Source organism: Oncorhynchus tshawytscha, unplaced genomic scaffold (assembly GCF_018296145.1).
Source record: "Oncorhynchus tshawytscha isolate Ot180627B unplaced genomic scaffold, Otsh_v2.0 Un_scaffold_4_pilon_pilon, whole genome shotgun sequence".
Taxonomy (NCBI): Eukaryota; Metazoa; Chordata; class Actinopteri; order Salmoniformes; family Salmonidae; genus Oncorhynchus; species Oncorhynchus tshawytscha.
The window spans coordinates 523,240-542,610 of record NW_024609834.1 but is presented as its reverse complement, the minus strand read 5'-3'; the positions used below and the strand labels follow the sequence as shown (position 1 = coordinate 542,610).

The following is a 19,371-nucleotide window of genomic DNA, read 5'->3' as shown; positions in this document are numbered from 1 at the left end:
AAACACTGTCTATACAACTTTCTATATATAGTAATAGAAGTCCTATAACCTCTTGGTTCTGAAACGGAGGGGATAGGAGTCGCCCAGTGATCTAAATAACACTTGTAAAATGCCTTTTCTTGTGGAAATACAAGAGCACCATCATAGGACAGTCTATCCCTTTAAAGCTGCAATTTAACTTTTTGGACCAAATTCAAATGGAATTGTTTAGTTAGATCGGACATTGTCATTGTAAGCAAGTCTAAGAAGCAGTAGATCTGTTCTGTGCGCTGTCTCTGCTTCCCATTAACTTTCATTTTTTTGCATCTTACTTTCAGTTTTGTACACCAACAGCTGAAAATACAACACTTTCGGTTATTGAAGATATATTCCACAGCGGTTTAGATAGTACAATGAGATTAGGCAAACTATTAGAATTTTAGCAACCAGGAAATGGCAGAGCGACTTCTGTATATTGCACATTTAAAACCTCATAAACCATTGCTTGGGGGGGTGAGAGGAACATTCAGTGGGCATTTAAGACTGGCTGGCTGACTGCTCACTCATCAACACTTAGAAGAAACACAGTAGACCCTGCTCTTAGCGCAAAAAGCACAAAACGTTTACAGTAATATAATTATTTATAGTGAGTATCGAAGACAAGATAATGCAAGTGGAAATGCAAGAGAGGCTGAGTGAAAGGACTGAATGATCATACATTATTGTCCATTTCTAAAGCATATTAAAATATCAATGACTGTATCTCATCTAAAGATTGTCTGGCACTATCATATAACTAATTGTTTTCTGCTACTCTACTGGTGTTGAGGAAACGTTGAACTTTCACATCCTACAGAAATATGCAATGACAGACAAGAGTTCACAATTCTCACACACAACAGAGCCTAAGTGTTGGTAAACTCATCTGTAGCCTTACAGTAATTTGGACCACAGCAGGCAGAGTAGGTTTAAAATATAATGTTAACCTGTCATTATTAAGCCATTTATTAAGTTAATTAATATTAACCTTTGACATACAATAAATAAGAGTAGAAGAGAGACATCAGCTCATTAGTCAAAGGGCAGATCATTGGACTATCACTAAACAACCTTTGACATGGTGGCCTCATTGGGGAGGTCACAGGGAACTAACCATTTAAACAGCATCCCTACCGCGAGGAGGGTTGAGGTCAAAGTTGAACAATTGACAGTCTGGGTGGAGAGGGCAGGGAGAGTAAAATGACACAAAATGCTCTTTTTCAGTTATTTTAATTTGGATTGTGTCCAGCACCACCGTGCCCCGCTGTTTCTCCCAGCATTCTCCTTTTTACTTAGTGACGGCATGGATTCCATGCGCTAGGTATCCCACGTTGCTGGAAGTGACGCCTGCCATGGAGATTCTACCATCCTTGGTCATGTACACTGAAAACTCCTTAGTCAGACGCTCAACCTGGGGTAGACACACACAAACATCTGGAGTCAACGCAATTTATCATTATACTAGAACTTAATTCCAACTGATGAATATGACCAATATGAATATAATAATGTCTTATAAGGTTGTAAGGTACAGGTGTGGATATAAAGAGTGGGTGTGGTCGTTTGTCTGTACCTGTTCAGGCTTGAGGCCTGTGAAGCAGAACATGCCGATTTGGTCGATGACATGCTGCCAGTCGAGAGTGGAGCCCTCGTTTTTCAGGTTGGCCGCCAGCTGCTCCCTCATCTTGATGATGCGGTTGGCCATGCCGTGGACCTCCTCCAACCTGTGTAGAGAGAGGTTAATCAGGGGGGGGGGTGAGGAAACAGAATGGAAGTCGTGTGTAGAGACAGGAGACCACTCCAAAGAGAACTCCGATACCTTCCTAGGCAGTCAGCTAGATTATGAAATCACAGGATCAGTGAAATGGGCAAACAACATTTTCAGGTGTGTGTGTATGTACACTTACCAGATTTTATAAAGGTCTGGTGTGTTGAGAATAGTGGCAGCGATTCTGGCTCCATTCATTGGAGGGTTGGAGTACATTGGCCGGATCAGAATCTTCAGCTGAGACTCCACCCTCTTAGCTTCCTCTGCATCGTTACACACCACAGTGAACCCTCCCACTCGCTCACCTGTCAACACAGACAGGTAAGATACCACACCGGTGGGAGTTTCTACCATTCTCCTATGTCAATACCATAGTTTGTGAGTGAGATTTTGTGTGTGTGTGCGTGTGTGTATAATGAGACCGACCGTAGAGGCCCATGTTCTTAGCGAAGGACTGAGACAGGACAATTTTGTGGCCCTGCTCGATGAAGTGACGAACAGCCCAGGCATCACGATCAATATCTCCACTGGCAAAACCCTGGTAGGCCATGTCAAAGAACACCAACAGGTCCCTTTTCTGAAGGAACAGCAGAACAGGGGAGGAGTTATTATTAGGACCGTGTGTGTAAATAGTTGTCTGGCACAGTAAAGATGTCAGTCTTCACACAAAACACCTGTAGGCACTGGGCAGTAAAGCTCTTCAGCAATAGAGTCCCAATAGTGACAGAGACTTTAGCTAGTTAGGGCATTTACAGAGAAATTACCATTGAGGTATTTTATATCTATGGTAAGCACACTCACCTTCACCAGGTCAGCGATCTCTTTCCACTGCTCAGGCTTGGGGTCCACACCGGTGGGGTTATGGGCACAGGCATGCAGCATGATCACACTCTTCTCTGGCATTTTCTGTATCAGAGGGAAAATAGTGTTACACTAACATTCAAATCAGATTCTCATGACGGAAATAGACCCCCACACCTTAACCTTATAAAAAGTCAACATAACAATATAAAAACAGATCACAAGACGTGGTAATGGTCCTCCATGTCAGTGTGGAATCATACAACCCCCCCTTTCCCATCCCTCTCTCACAGAGATGTCATCGAGCGCCCCGTTGAAGTCGAAGCCGCAGGTGGAGGGGTCGTAGTAGCGGTAGGCTTTCAGCTGCATGCCAGCATCTCTGAAGATAGGTGTGTGGTTCCCCCAGGAGGGCTTGGGCAGGTACACGTCACGGGACGCACTGTGGAAACGAGACTAGAGAAAAATATCATGAATTAACTGACTCCATACACAATCCGCAGTACTACCGGTATGAAGATATTGTTTTATAGAACACAATCATTTGTAATGCATATATATTATAGAGAAGGCAGTCATTTCAGGCATGTATAGGCTGGTGCACTGTTCTAGGGGGCCATGGGCCCAAATGGAACCGTGGTAGTGTAGGTGCATTCATTCTCTTCCTGTTTAGCTGTTAAGAGGCAGGTCTTTACCAGGAAGTTGGCTCCAATGCACAGAGAGCCGGTTCCTGAGATGGTTTGGACAGTGATGTTCTGAAGAGAGGAGAGAGATGTTAATAGCATTTCTATCATTCACTTAACACACCAAGAGCAAATGTGCTTCCAAGCTACCACCCACACATCCACTCACCCTGCCACTCTTGAGGACCTCACTGTCAGCCCCCAAGGCTAGCTGAGCGCAGGACTTGGTGAAGTCCCCCAGACCACCGATGGCCAGATACTCTTTATCCAACTGCTTGGAAGCAATCAGAGCCTCTGCCTAGAGATAGAGAGAGAGAGTGTCGGGGAGGATGGTAGAGAAATAGTGAGTGTGAGGGGAAGTAGAAAGGTTTTTAAATGACATTTTCTCAGCATCCACTTCTTGACTGATCCAAAGCCCTGCCAAATCAAAGAAAATAGCGTAACACACACAGCTGGGGTTTAGCAGGGCTGTATGAGCTACAGTAAGCTCAGAACGACTATGCAGAAATAGTGTAAATGTCTAAACCATGGGTCTGCTGGAGCCTGCACCTCAAACTTGCATACATAAAAGTATGCAAACACACATCCACACAGTAAGAGGTTCCATATTAGAGGTCGACCGATTATGATTTTTCAACGCCGATACCGATTATTCGGGCTATTTTTAAAATGTATTTGAAATAATGACAATTACAACAATACTGAATGAACACTTATTTTAACTTAATATAATAAATCAATCAAATCAATTTAGCCTCAAATAAATAATGAAACATGTTCAATTTGATTTAAATAATGCAAAAACAAAGTGTTGGAGAAGTAAAAGTGCAATATGTGCCATGTAAGAAAGCTAACGTTTAAGTTCCTTGCTCAGAACATGAGAACATATGAAAGCTGGTGGTTCCTTTTAACATGAGTCTTCAATATTCCCAGGTAAGAAGTTTTAGGTTATTATAGGAATTATAGGACTATTTCTCTCTATACCATTTGTATTTCATATACCTTTGCCCATTGGATGTTCTTATAGGCACTTTAGTATTGCCAGTGTAACAGTATAGCTTCCGTACCTCTCCTCGCTCCTACCTGGGCTCGAACCAGGAACACAACAGCCACCCTCGAAGCAGTGTTACCCATGCAGAGCAAGGGGAACAACTACTCCAAGTCTCAGAGCGAGTGACGTTAGCCATTTCACATCACATCGTTACACCAGCCTAATCTCGGGAGTTGATAGGCTTGAAGTCATAAACAGTAGAGCTGCTGGCAAAACGCACAAAAGTGCTGTTTGAATGAATGCTTATGAGCCTGCTGGTGCCTACCATCGCTCAGTCAGACTGCTCTATCAAATCATAGACTTAATTATAACATAATAACACACAGAAATGCGAGCCTTAGGTCATTAATATGGTCGAATCCGGAAACTAATCATCTCGAAAACAAGACGTTTATTCTTTCAGTGAAATACGGAACCAGTCTAAATATTCCTGTTACATTGCAAAACCTTCAATGTTGTCATAAATACGTAAAATTCTGGCAAATTAGTTTGCAATGAGCCAGGCGGCCCAAACTGTTGCATATACCCTGACTGCGTGCAATGAACACAAGAGAAGTGACACAATTTCACCTGGTTAATATTGCCTGCTAACCTGGATTTCTTTTAGCTAAATATGCAGGTTTAAAAATATATACTTCTGTGTATTGATTTTAAGAAAGGCATTGGTGTTTATGGTTAGGTACACGTTGGAGCAACGACAGTCCTTTTTCGCAAATGCGCACTGCATCGATTATATGCAACGCAGGACACGCTAGATAAACTAGTAATATCATCAACCATGTGTAGTTATAACTAGTGATTATGATTGATTAAGTTTAATGCTAGCTAGCAACTTACCTTGGCTTCTTACTGCATTCGCGTAACAGGCGGGCTCCTCGTGAGGCAGGTGGTTAGAGCGTTGGACTAGTTAACCGTAAGGTTGCAAGATTGTATCCCCGAGCTGACAAGGTAAAAATCTGTTGTTCTGCCCCTAAACAAGGCAGTTAACCCACCGTTCCTAGGCCGTCATTGAAAATAAGAATGTGTTCTTAACTGACTTGCCTAGTTAAATAAAGATTAAATAAAGGTGTAAAAAAAATAAAACATAATAATAATAAATAAAATAATGTGTTTAAAAATAGGCAAATCGGCATCCAAAATTACCGATTTCCAATTGTTACGAAAGCTTTAAAAAAAATAATAATAATAATAATAATTAAATAAATAAATAAATAATAATAAAAAATTGAATCGGCCCTAATTAAAATCGGCCATTCCGATTAAATCGGTCGACCTCTATTCCATATGGTTATACATTATACGAGTTAAACTCAGGATGACAGTGCAGAAATGTACCAATCAGAAACACATAAGCCTGCAACTCCATAAAAGCTTGTATAGTGAGAATCAGCTCAAAATATGCTTGTAGAGTGAACCTCAAAATATGAATGGCTGGGTGAAACTGGGGATAGTTATCTAGTCCCTGTCTGTGTGTGTGTTACACTGGTTGTCATGGAATTCCTACCTTGCGGACACAATCGAGCACAAAGGGTTTGCCGTGGTCGTCCCTGTAGGCTCCCACCCCCAGGTTCATCTTCTTCGAGCTGGTGTCCCTCTTGAAGGCCTCCGACACCCCCAGGATGGGGTCAGGGGGACCCATCTGCACTCCACCCCACCATGAGCTGCAACACAGGGGAGAGGGAGAAACAAACAGAAGCAGCTTAATTTAACATCATTTTGCAGACTTGTTTACGGACATATTCAATCAATCCTTATCTCAGTCTGCTGTTCCCACATGCTTCAAGAGGGCCACCATTGTTCCTGTTCCCAAGAAAGTAAGGTAACTGAGCTAAATGACTACCGCCCCGTAGCACTCACTTCCATCATCATGAAGGGCTTTGAGAGACTAGTCAAGGACCATATCACCTCCACCCTACCTGACACCCTAGACCCACTCCAATTTGCTTACCGCCCCAATAGGTCCACAGACGACGCAATCCTCAACACTGGGGCCCCACAAGGGTGTGCTCTGAGCCCTCTCCTGTACTCCCTGTTCACCCATGACTGCGTGGCCATGCAGGCCTCCAACTCAAATCATCAAGTTTGCTGACGACACTACAGTGGTAGGCTTGATTACCAACAACGACGAGACGGCCTACAGGGAGGAGGTGAGGGCCCTCGGAGTGTGGTGTCAGGAAAATAACCTCACACTCAACGTCAACAAAACAAAGGAGATGATTGTGGATTTCAGGAAACAGCAGAGGGAGCACCCTCCTATCCACATCGACGGGACAGTAGTGGAGAGGGTAGTAAGTTAAGTTCCTCGGCATACATATGACAGACAAACGGAATTGGCCCACCCACACAGACAGCGTTGTGAAGAAGGTGCAGCAACGCCTCTTCAACCTCAGGAGGCTGAAGAAATTCGGCTTGTCACCAAAAGCACTCACAAACTTCTACAGATGCACAATCGAGAGCATCCTGTCAGGCTGTATCACCGCCTGGTACGGCAACTGCTCCGCCCACAACCGTAAGGCTCTCCAGAGGGTAGTGAGGTCTGCACAACGCATCACCGGGGGCAAACTACCTGCCCTCCAGGACAGCTACACCACCCGATGTCACAGGAAGGCCATAAAGATCATCAAGGACAACAGCCACCCGAGTCACTGGCTGTTCACCCCGCTATCATCCAGAAGGCGAGGTCAGTACAGGTGCATCAAAGCAGGGACCGAGAGACTGAAAAACAGCTTCTATCTCAAGGCCATCAGACTGTTAAACAGCCACCACTAACATTGAGTGGCTGCTGCCAACACACTGACTCAACTCCAGCCACTTTAATAATGGAAATTGATGTAAAAATGTATCACTAGCCACTTTAAACAATGCCACTTAATATAATGTTTACATACCCTACATTACTCATCTCATGTATATACTGTACTCATTTAAACTGATGCATCTACTGCATATTGCCATCTTTATGTAATACATGTATCACTAGCCACTTTAAACTATGCCACTTTGTTTATATACCCTACATTACTCATCTCATATGTATATACTGTATTCTATACCATCTACTGCATCTTGCCTATGCCGTTCTGTATCATCACTCATTCATATATCTTTATGTACATATTCTTTATCCCTTTATACTTGTGTGTATAAGGTAGTAGTTGTGGAATTGTTAGGTTAGATTACTCGTTGGTTATTACTGCATTGTCGGAATTAGAAGCACACTCGCATTAACATCTGCTAACCATGTGTATGTGACAAAATTTTATTTGTTTCACAGTGGACACCAATGGATGGGTCACTATTCTTAAAATCACTCAGTGTAGGCTTATATTTCTCCAGGAAACGGATTTAAAAATTGTAAAAACTCAACGGTAAACAGTACTATGCTCTGCTCAAGAAACGGTTGCCCTCACCCAACCAGAGGAGAGTAGCACCAACCACCCACAGTAGACCAACACTCTGGACTATGACCTGGTGAATGCCTGGTCATCCCCCAGTTCCTGCACAGCAAAAAGCCACATTACAAAATCACCACTACACACATTTAAAGTCTGTCGAGGTGAAGAGCCAGGGTTGGATGGCATTAGGGGGAGTCACTAAAAGGAAGGAGATGTACTGCACAAAATACATCTCTCTCCATCGCCACTACACTACCAGAATGACAGATCTAAGGGGCAGGGAGAGTGGTTGAAACAAAGGCAACGATTGGTTATTTGAAATTCAGAACAAATTCATTCATCATATCTTTGGATCTGGTCATTACAGCCTGGTCTTTTTTTCCACACTGACCCCACCAAGCTGATTATCCATCCAATACTTCACACTTCCCTTTCCACAGCCACACACGCACAGATTAACAGCTCATGGAAAAGTCAGGCACTGCAAACATATGCTCTCACACATACATATGCTCTCACACACAAAACGATTCCATCCCCCTGTATGGAATGTGTCTTATGAGGAGGAAACAGAAAATTAGCAGGGGCCCAGTTCAGGAACTAATAGAATTACACACACGACCTTGCCCCTGACCTCTTCCACATGACCTCTGAATGAGGGGAAAGCAGGGCCTCTAATCTTACATATTCCTCTCACTGCTGTACTGGAAGTTATATGCCTGCTGAGGCTGAACTAGAGATATGTTTAAAACATTGCAAGGAAAAAGATTTAAGTTGACAGCAAGACTCCCAACAGAGAATCGCATCTGTTTTAGACAGCCTACATTTCTATTGGAACCTTCTGTAATATTGCACTCTAAAACCGTGATTGATGCTACTGATGCTACTCACCAGTGTGTACTGGTACAGTAGTATGTTTTGATATGTCAAATGTAGGGGTGAGCCACTATGACTTGAGCAGTGATACTCATTGAGATTCAGGTTCAACGGTTGTGTTCAAACACCCTGGAACTCACAGCGATACTTCGAGCTGAAGGCTTCGCAAAGGGCAGCAAAGCCAAGACCGCAACACAAGACTATAGACAAGAATGATGACACGACACCCACCTTGAGTTTTAGGGAACACACTTAACAGTCACCGATCATTAGAGCCTGTTTATATAGCATTATAGAACATCCTTACAGAACGTCCATTGTCCAATAATAAAAAGATCTCAGGCAACTAAAATTGAACACTCTGGGACTGCACATTAAAATCAGATCCTCAATCAGTAAAACTGATAACAAATATGAATACTTGTTATCTGATTCTGACAAATCTGTTATCAGAGTGAGAAGAACCTGAGTATATTATCAGCCTACCCACTGGTTCATATTGCTACTACTATCAGCAGTTTGTGCGATCTACATACACACAGAAACTTTGTACATTTTAACTTGTGAGATGTCGAGCAAACATAAATATGCTTGGTATACAGTTCATAGGCCCAGGGAGTACACTGACTGAGTCCTATTTATGCCAGCGATGACAGCACCAATGAGGGTCCATCCAATGTGGAGTCACAGACTTGAATATACCCTGCTAATGGACTAAAATGCACTTGAATGTAGACCGAAATTATTTTTGAATGAGAATAATGTAACACTCGGCGCACGGTGTTCTAACAAAAACCGACAGTGACGCAGAGTGTATTTGCAGATGCTTTTCGAATACATAGACTGTTTTCCAGATATGCGTAGCGGTATCTTATAAGCGAGTAGAGTTTGTCCTCCAAAAGAAAAGAGAAAGGACACAGGTTACTGTCGTCACAGAAACCGGGACATCCCTTGGCCAATCAGCGACCAGGGGCCTGCACAGGATAACCAATGATCACGCTAGAATTAGGGAGCTACGGTATGCGAGGGAGATCAAACCGAGAAAATACGTCGAATCTCAAAGGCTAAATGCCTCTGCGACCCTAAAATATAAAAATGTTTGAATAATTGACCTTTCACAGGATGAACTGAATGATCACTATGACAACATACCACATGCCACTGACATCTGAATAATATTTTTACAGAGCCACCAAATAACAGTATCAGTATCCATAGCTGGAAAATAACCTTGCCAAGTCAGATTGTAAGTGAACTGGTTGAGCCTTGAAGTCTACAAGTATGACTTGACTAAAGCCAAAGATACGAACGGGAAATTTCAGTCACGACGGGCGGCGGATGGATGAATTCGAGTTTCAATCAGCTAGCAAATCAAATGTAATTTAAATATTAGGTAGGTAGATAGCTAGCTAACACACAATGAGAGACGTAAATGCATGACCACTTCGGACCCCCACTCAGTAAACTTGAAGTTAGGCAACTTGAGTCATTGCGGACATGGCTAGCTAGCTATTAATTCAAAGTCAAATATGACAGTGCAGAGATTGCATGTCTGGTATTACCTGTTACGGGTAGACAAAACTCCCAGGGATGGGGAGAAAGTCCCAATACTGGAGATGACCTTGCTGGACTTCAACAGAGCCATGGTCGATCAGGTGGCCGGGGCGCAGAATGACAGAAAAAGCAAAGAGTGAGGATATAAATCGGAGGGACAACAGATGCACTCAAGCTTCTTTCTTCTTCGATGAGGTTTAACGGTGGTTGGCATCTAATAAATGTTGAATTACCGCCACCTACTAGACTGGAGTATAACTCCCGTATACTTGCTTAAAAATAAATACAAATATTCAACAAATACCTTACCATCTAACACTACACTCACAAAAAGTATAAATAAATACCACACTCCACTATTTAAATATATTTAGTCCTACTTCAGGCCAACAGCCTGAAAGGATGGGACACCACCACTTAACACACCCTGTAATTCTTCTGATGTCATATTCTTCTGATGTCAAATACCTCTCTACAGCTGCCACCACACCCTCTATTTTTTGCGACTTACGTTCTATCCCTGCAGTACAGTTGATAACCATTACTATAAATGCCAAAAATCCAATCTTACTAAAACATATATCATTGATGGTTTATCCCCCTGTACTGGTACACATCTACTACTCACACCACTCCCCTCAGGATCCCTCCCCCTTGACCCATCTTCATCTACTTTCTTTACTGCCTCAGCATATGACAACTTCTGCACTACTCTAACCCTGGAAACCTCAACCTGCCTCTGTCACATGGGACAATTTTGATCCACAGCCCCATGGGCACCCTACCAACTAACACATACCACTACTTTCCCCAATGCTACACATTCCTTTGTCTCATGCCCTTCTGTACTATTCTCACACCTAGAACCTCCCTCCTACACACTGCTGCCACATGCCCATAAGCTTGACACCTGTAACAACGTAATGTAGTCTGCACAAAAGCTCGTACATGATAACTTATATATCCTAACATCACTTTGTTGGGCAAAGACTCAATATCAATACTCAAAAGTACAGACAATGACTCACTCACACCACCCTGTCTGTGTCACACCAAATGACGAGCATCACATACACTGGGAATCTTCCCCTTCAGTTGGTCAGCTTTCACATTTACCGCTACCCAATTAATCACTCCTTTCAATGGCACCCTTTTCTTGAGAGCAAAACAATTCACATATCTTCCCCCAATTCGTTTAACATGGAGCGCCTGCTCCCTCTGACCAGCAGAAACACATACAATTATTAAAATACTACTTCTGGTTACCCTCACCGATTCCATAGCACCCAACTCTGTATTCAACTACCCTGAAACCTCAAATGGATCAGCCATAAAGCAAGGGTCCACTTTTTCCCAAAACTTCACTCCTACTGTCACAGACTCATCTTTATCCTGACCCCCGGGCTCCAAGAACTTCACCACACCTACCACCTCCAATACTTCACCTTCATTCACTTCCATTTCTCCTCCTGTCTTCAACCCACTCTGCGTACACTTTCTACCATTCTTATTTGACAAACCATCTCCCTTTTGTCCGCCCTTCCTCCTCTGTATTCCAGGTATAACTCTCCTTATGATAATACTGCACTTCTCCTGACATACATCTTGTTACTGCCTTGTCATGTGATGCCATTTAACCGGCTGTCACAATCTCCATACAATCAGCACGTACTCCTCAGGATGTAGCACTCAATGGTGCATCCCATTCGTAAAGCCGGGTGAGGGGCAAGCGCTCAGGTCTTCTTCTTCTATGGTATTATGGTGGTCCGCAAACAATCGTTAGAGTTGTATGCCCCCACCAACTGGGCGGGGGTGAAAAATATCAATCGCCACTGTAGAAGAGTAGTGTGTTTGAAGTGGATGGAGTACATGGCTTAGTATGTCTCTCGAGGAGGCTAAAAATAGATTTTGGCTTGAAAAAGTTTAATATTTTCAGAAGGAGTTGGGTAATTGGTTAAGGGAGGAGGATTGGAGGTAAAGAGAGAGGAGGTATAAAAGACTGAGGGTAGAGCAGAGGATGGGCTTGAATCTGTTGAGGCTAGCAATAACAAGGGATGGTATGTAGAGGAAGATTGGTGAAAAGTTCAAACAGAGTGAGCCGGATGCCAGTTCTAGCTCTGGATGTGAAATGGTAGGGGTAGAAGGTCTTGTGAGAAGCTCGGCGCCTGCATTAATGGTTATGCTAAAGATACGTTTCGTCCAGTGGGAGTGAGATTTTTGAAGAGGGTGGAACCAGGCCTTTTGGCTGATCCATGGGTGGTTTCAGGTTGGGTGGAAAAGGTGATGGGTGCTGTTGAGCCGGTGAATGTAACCCAAAGTTGACTTGTGATGTTTGTTTGTGTTTCATCAGAGGGAGTAAGCGCTCCGTGCGAGGCAACTTGGGTAAATACCTGTTTTTTGCTTTGCTCTTAGAAACAGGGCATCATTGACAGGAGTGATTTCTGGGGTAGCGTTAAGTGTGGAGGTGGAGCAATTGAAGTTGAAGATTCCTGGTATTTGTGATGCCCGCCGTTTGGTGCGATGCAGACCCAGTGGTAAGCGTGGCAAAATAGAGAAGTTTATGCAAAAATGTCAGGAAATATCAGTTATCCTGTTAGAGCGTTTGTGCAGAAACCACTACGCTGTTTCAGGGGCAACGTTTATGGTCATGTCACAGTAGTGTGTAGAAGGGAGAGTACAAGATGTGGGAAGTGTGCAGGAGGGCATGGAAAATAGGATTGTGTAGTTTTGGTGGATAAAGTTGTGTGGGTCAACTGTAGGGGTGTACATGTTGCTGGGGATCAGAAGTGTGCGGTTCGAGAGAGGCAGGATGAGGTGGCTAGAGTCAGAGTAGTGCAGAAGGTGTCTTATGCTGAGGCAGTGAAGAAAGTAGAGGACGATGGGTCAAGACTGAGGGATTCTGAGAGGATTCCTGTGAATTGTAGATCTGTGCAAGTATAGAGGAATAGACCAATGAGTGATACAGTGCCTTTGGAAAGTATTCAGACCCCTTGACTTTTTCCACACTTTGTCACGTTACAGCCTTACTCTAAAATGGATTACTTCGTTTTTTTCCCATCACCAATCTACACACAATACCCCATAATGACAAAGAAAAAACAGGTTTGTAGAGTTATTTTTGGCAAATGTATTACAAATAAAAAAACTGAAATATCAGATTTACATAAGTATTCAGACCTGTAGGCTAGGGTCTATTTTTCTCCACTTCCTGTCTGACTGATGTGCCCAAAGTAAACTGCATGTTACTCAGGCCCAGAAGCCAGGATATGGTGTTTTCCATATAATTGGTACCATTGGACAGAAAACACTTTGAAGTTTGTAGAAATGTTAAAATAATGTATGAGACTTTAACACAATTGATATGGTAGTAGAAAATCCAAAGAAAAACCATCCGGGAATATTTTTTTTTGAGAGCCCATGCTCTTTCAATGGAAAGCTAAGGGTCCTATGCAATTCCAGCTCCCAGATTGCAATTCCTATGGCTTCCACTAGATGTCAACAGTCTTTTTCAAGGTTTCGGGCTTGTTTCTTCCCAAACGAGGAAGAATGTTGAGTTTTGGTACTGGGAGTCAGTGTTGGAAATCAGTCTGTGCTCGTGTGACGAAGACGACGCGCACTTGCTACTTTTACTTTTCTATTGAACATACTTCTTTCCGTATGAAATATTATAGTTTAATTGCATTTTAGGGTACCTGAGGATTAAATAGAAATGTAATTTGACTTGTTTTAACAAAGTTTAGCTGTAGCTTTTTGGATTCCTTTCTCGGCATGTTGAACGAGTGGATTACTCAAATCGATGACGCCAACTAAACTGACTTTTTGGGATATAAAGAAGGATTTTATCTAACAAAACGACCATGCATGTTGTAGCTGGGACCCTTGGGATTGCAAATCAGAGGAATATTTTCAAAAAGTAAGTGAATATTTATTTGCTAATTGTGATTTTATGAAGCCTGTGCTGGTTGAAAAATATTTTGATGTGGGGCGCCGTCCTCAAACAATCGCATGACATGCTATTGTTGTAAAGACTATTGTAAATTGGACAATGCAGTTAGATTAACAAGAATTTAAGCTTTTAACCGATATAAGGCACTTGTATGTACCTAGATGTTTAATATCCATAATGTTTAGGATTATTTATTTGAATTGCGCGCCCTCCAATTTCACCGGAAGTTCCAAGAAGTTTTCAGAACATTGTTGAAGCACCTTTAGCAGTAATTATAGCCTCGAGTCTTCTTGAGTATGACGCTATAAGCTTGGCACACCTGTATTTGGGAAATTTCTCATTCTTCTATGCAGATCTTTTCAAGCTCTGTCAGGTTGGATGGGGAGTGTCGCTGCACAGCTATATTCAGGTCTCTCCAGAGATGTTCGATCGGGTTCAAGTCTGGGCTCTGGCTGGGCCACTCAAGGACATTGAGACCTGTCCCATTCCTGCATTGTCTTGGCTGTGTGCTTAGGGTCGTTGTCCTGTTGGAAGGTGAACCTTCGCCCCAGTCTGAGGTCCTGAGCGCTCTGTAGCAGGTTTTCATCAAGAATCCCTCTGTACTTTGCTTCGTTCATCTTTCTCTCATTCCTGAATAGTCTCTCAGTCCCTGTCACTGAAAAACATTCCCAAGCATGATTCTGCCACCACCATGCTCGTCGTGTTTGGAGGACAAAGAATGCTGATAATTTGCAAATAAATTCATTAAAAATCCTACAATGTGATTTTCTGGATTTTTTTTCTCATTTTGTCTGTCATAGTTGAAGTGTACCTATGTTGAAAATTACAGGCCTCTCTCGTCTTTTTAAGTGGGAGAACTTGCACAATTGGTGGCTGACTAAATACTTTTTTGCCCCACTGTATTTAATCAATTTTAGAATAAGGCTATAACATAACAAAATGTGGAAAAGGAGAAGGGGTCTGAATACTTTCCGAATGCACTGTATATGCTTCAGTAAGGTTGGCTTCTTAGCGCTCATAGCACTGTTATCAACTGTACGGCAGAAATGGAATATAAATCACAGAAAATAGATGTTGTGATGGCAGCTGCAGAGTACCTGGGGGTATCAGATTTCACTTCAGAAGAGTTACAGTGTGTGTTGGGTGGTAGTGTCCTGTCCTCTCAGTCCGTTGGCCTGGGGTAGGATCAGAGAGGGTTAAAGTAGTGGAATAATGTGATAGTTTTTAATGGGTATAGGGTTAGTAATTAAAATACACTGCTAAAAGAAATAAAGGGAACACTTAAACAACACAATGTAACTCCAAGTCAATCACACTTCTGTGAAATCAAACTGTCCACTTAGGAAGCAACACTGATTGACAATAAATTTCACATGCTGTTGTGCAAATGGAATAGACAACAGGTGGAAATTATAGGCAATTAGCAAGACACCCCCAATAAAGGAGCGGTTCTGCAGTTATGACCTCCAGCAGGCCACAAATGTGCATGTGTCTGCTCAAACGGTCAGAAACAGACTCCATGAGGGTGGTATGAGGGCCCGACGTCCACAGGTGGGGGTTGTGCTTACAGCCCAACACCGTGCAGGATGTTTGGCATTTGCCAGAGAACACCAAGATTGGCAAATTCGCCACTGGCGCTCTGTGCTCTTCACAGATGAAAGCAGGTTCACACTGAGCACGTGACAGACGTGACAGTCTGGAGACACAGTGGAGAACGTTCTGCTGCCTGCAACATCCTCCTGCATGACCGGTTTGGCGGTGCGTCAGTCATGGTGTGGGGTGGCATTTCTTTGGGGGGCCGCACAGCCCTCCATGTGCTCGCCAGAGGTAGCCTGACTGCCATTAGGTACCGAGATGAGATCCTCAGGCCCCTTGTGAGACCATATAATGGTGCGGTTGGCCCTGGGTTCCTTCTAATGCAAGACAATGCTAGACCTCATGTGGCTGGAGAGTGTCAGAAGTTCCTGCAAGAGGAAGGCATTGATGCTATGGACTGGCCCGCCCGTTCCCCAGACCTGAATCCAATTGAGCACATCTGGGACATCATGTCTCGCTCCATCCCCCAACGCTACGTTGCACCACAGACTGTCCAGGAGTTGGCGGATGCTTTAGTCCAGGTCTGGGAGGAGATCCCTCAGGAGACCATCCGCCACCTCATCAGGAACATGCCCAGGCGTTGTAGGGAGGTCATACAGGCACGTGGAGGCCACACACTACTGAGCCTCATTTTGACTTGTTTTAAGGACATTACATCAAAGTTGGATCAGCCTGTAGTGTGGTTTTCCACTTTAATTTTGAGTGTGACTCCAAATCCAGACCTCCATGGGTTGATAAATTTGATTTCCATTGATAATTGTTGTGTGATTTTGTTGTCCGCACATTCAACTATGTAAAGAAAAAAGTATTTAATAAGAATATTTCATTCATTCAGATCTAGGATGTGTTATTTTAGTGTTCCCTTTATTTTTTTGAGCAGTGTATATGATATTTTTACATTTGATTTTTTCCGGTTCCCCTTTCCCACTTTGGATCACAAAGTATAATGGATCTATATTATAGTTCAGTTTGGGGCGACAATGGAACATATTGGATGCCAACCGCCGTTAAACCTCACTGAATAAGAATTCACAAAAGAAAAGTAAATTCCATTACTGGAAGGGAAAAAGTAACATAAATCCACAAAAACTACAACAAATATACAGTTGAAGTCGGAAGTTTACATACACTTGTTGGAGTCATTAAAACTCGTTTTTCAACCACTCCACAAATTTGTTGTTAACAACTATAGTTTTGGCAAGTCAGTTAGGACATCACCTTTGTGCATGACACAAGGAATTTTTCCAACAATTGTTTACAGACAGATTATTTCACTTGTAATTCACTGTATTACAATTCCAGTGGGTCAGAAGTTTACATACTGTACACAAAGTTGACTGTGCCTTTAAACAGCTTGGAAAATTCCAGAAAATGACGTCATGGCTTTAGAAGCTTCTCATTGACTAATTGACATAATTTGAGCCAATTGGAGGAGTACCTGCGGATGTATTTCAAGGCCTACCTTCAAACTCAGTGCCTCTTTGCTTGACATCATAGGAAAATCAAAGGAAATCAGCCAAGACCTCAGAAAACCAATTGTACACCTCCACAAGTCTGGTTCATCCTTGGGAGCAATTTCCAAATGTCTGAAGGTACCACGTTAATCTGTACAAACAAAAGTATGCAAGTATAAACACCATGGGACCACGCAGCCGTCATACCCCTCAGGAAGGAGACGCATTCTGTGTCCTAGAGGTGAACGTACTTTGGTGCAAAAACTGCAAATCAATCCCAGAACAACAGCAAAGGACCTTGTGAAGATGCTGGAGGAAACAGGTACAAAAGTATCTATATACACAGTAAAACGAGTCCCATATCGACATAACCTGAAAGGACGCTCAGCAAGGAAGAAGCCACTGCTCCAAAACTGCCATAAAAAAGCCAGACTACGGTTTGCAACTGCACATGGGGACAAAGATTATACCTTTTGGAGAAATGTTCTATGGTCTGATGAAACGAAAACAAAACTGTTTGGCCGTAATGTCCATTGTTATGTTTGGAGGAAAAAAGGGGAGGCTTGCAAGTCGAAGAACACCATCCCAATCGTGAAGCACCGGGGTGGCAGCATCATGTTGTGGGGGTGCTTTGCTGCAGGAGGGACTGGTGCACTTCACAAAATAGATGGTTTCATGAGAAGGAAAATTATGTGGATATATTGAAGCAACATCTCAAGACATCAGTCATGAAGTTAAAGCTTGGTCGCAAATGGGTCTTCCAAATGGACAATGACCCCAAGCATACTTCCACAGTTGTGGCAAAATGGCTTAAGGACAACAAAGTCAAGGTATTGGAGTGGCCATCACAAAGCCCTGACCTCAATACTATGGAAAATGTGTGGGCAGAACTGGAAAAGTGTGTGTGAGCAAGAAGGCCTACAAACCTGATTCAGTTACACCAGCTCTGTCAGGAGGAATGGGCCAAAATTCACCCAACTTATTGTGGGAAGCTTGTGGAAGGCTACCCAAAACGTTTGACCCAAGTTAAACATTTTATTATAGGCAATGCTAGCAAATACTAATTGAGTGTATGTAAACTTCTGACCCACTGGGAATGTGATGAAAGAAATAAAAGCTGAAATTAATCATTCTCTCTACTATTATTCTGACATTTCACATTCTTAAAATAAAGTGGAGATCCTAACTGACCGAAAACAGGGATTTTGTACGAGGATCAAATGTCAGGAATTATGAAAAACTTGGTTTAAATGTATTTGGCTAAGGTGTATGTAAACTTCCGACTTCAACTGTAATTATCAACAGAAATGTCCCACACCTTCAGTAATTTGCAGGCTCTGGGGCCTGAGAGGCAGGGACCGCTCCAGATTGTAGGCGTACTACATGTAGCTCTTCAGATGTGAAATATTTTAATCCCAGATATCGTTCAGCTGCAGAAACAATAATGTTTCTTTCGTGACTTATTTTCAACTTGAGAAGTGCCGTTTATCACCATTGTTTATAAAAAAGACTAAAACCACCTTCACATGAACCATTTCTGGATCCTGTTGATTTCAGGCTGCAGTGTAGGCCTACAGGTATTCACTACCATGGGAAAGCGCTCATGTCAAACGAGATCTCGTGCTTTGAGTGTGTGCAGTAATATATATAACCACTAGGGGGTGTAATTGTCCTACAAGTGTTAAACAGTTGCTCGCATGATCCTGCAGGGTCTGTGCAATCTGGGTTCCTTGGGACATCCCTACCTTAAACCCTAATCTTAACACCTACCCTTACCCAAACCATTTTACATTTTCAACCTCAAAGGGGTAGGGACATCCAAAGTCGGTAGCTCTGCCGTTCCTGCAGTGTATTTGATCTGCGCATTAGCTATCTCGAGAAGCGCAGACTCCCTCGTTGGCATAACTGAGAGTTTTCAAATGTATATTCTCTTTGGCTAGAGTAGACTAAACATATTGGCTAAACCTCCAACTTCAAGTCACTTTTTTGCATCTTTGACAAAATTCCAGGTAAAAAGATATAGGACGAGTATACAAAATGTACATGCGTTTATTATGGTCTCTTAGTGTTGGCTTCCAGCCTGCGGCAGAGGCACGCTCTCTCCATATAGTCCCTATTCCTATTTCTTCTTCTTTGGCATTTATTTAATCTAGCTATTTAGCCCTATTCCCCTTTCCTCTTCCATGCTTGTAAACTACAACGGGAGAGAGGGTGTAGATGGATATTCCTCCA

The 19,371-nt window shown here is 42.8% G+C and overlaps 1 protein-coding gene across 1 annotated transcript; it reads right to left on the bottom strand.

Moving 5' to 3' along the window:
- Nucleotides 1-1,231: 1,231 nt before the first annotated feature.
- Nucleotides 1,232-10,342, bottom strand: LOC112249212 (aspartate aminotransferase, mitochondrial). The gene is made up of 10 exons (XM_024418994.2): nt 10,152-10,342; nt 5,823-5,979; nt 3,437-3,565; nt 3,280-3,339; nt 2,879-3,040; nt 2,588-2,692; nt 2,213-2,363; nt 1,926-2,091; nt 1,592-1,742; nt 1,232-1,429 (listed from the first exon to the last, which is right to left on the bottom strand). Exons 1-10 carry the CDS (start codon nt 10,232-10,234, stop codon nt 1,307-1,309), a joined length of 1,287 nt encoding a protein of 428 aa, XP_024274762.1. The 5' UTR covers nt 10,235-10,342; the 3' UTR covers nt 1,232-1,306.
- Between the last annotated feature and the right edge of the window lie 9,029 nt (nt 10,343-19,371).

Bases quoted from the DNA above. Each gene is read 5' to 3' on its own strand.
- LOC112249212 (XM_024418994.2), bottom strand. From the start codon at position 10,234: ATGGCTCTGTTGAAGTCCAGCAAGGTCATCTCCAGTATTGGGACTTTC. The intron at 5,980-10,151 runs GTAATACCAGAC...CCTGTGTTGCAG, and splicing joins GTTTTGTCTACCCGTAACAG to CTCATGGTGGGGTGGAGTGC. The intron at 1,430-1,591 runs GTACAGACAAAC...TGTCTACCCCAG, and splicing joins CAGGCCTCAAGCCTGAACAG to GTTGAGCGTCTGACTAAGGA.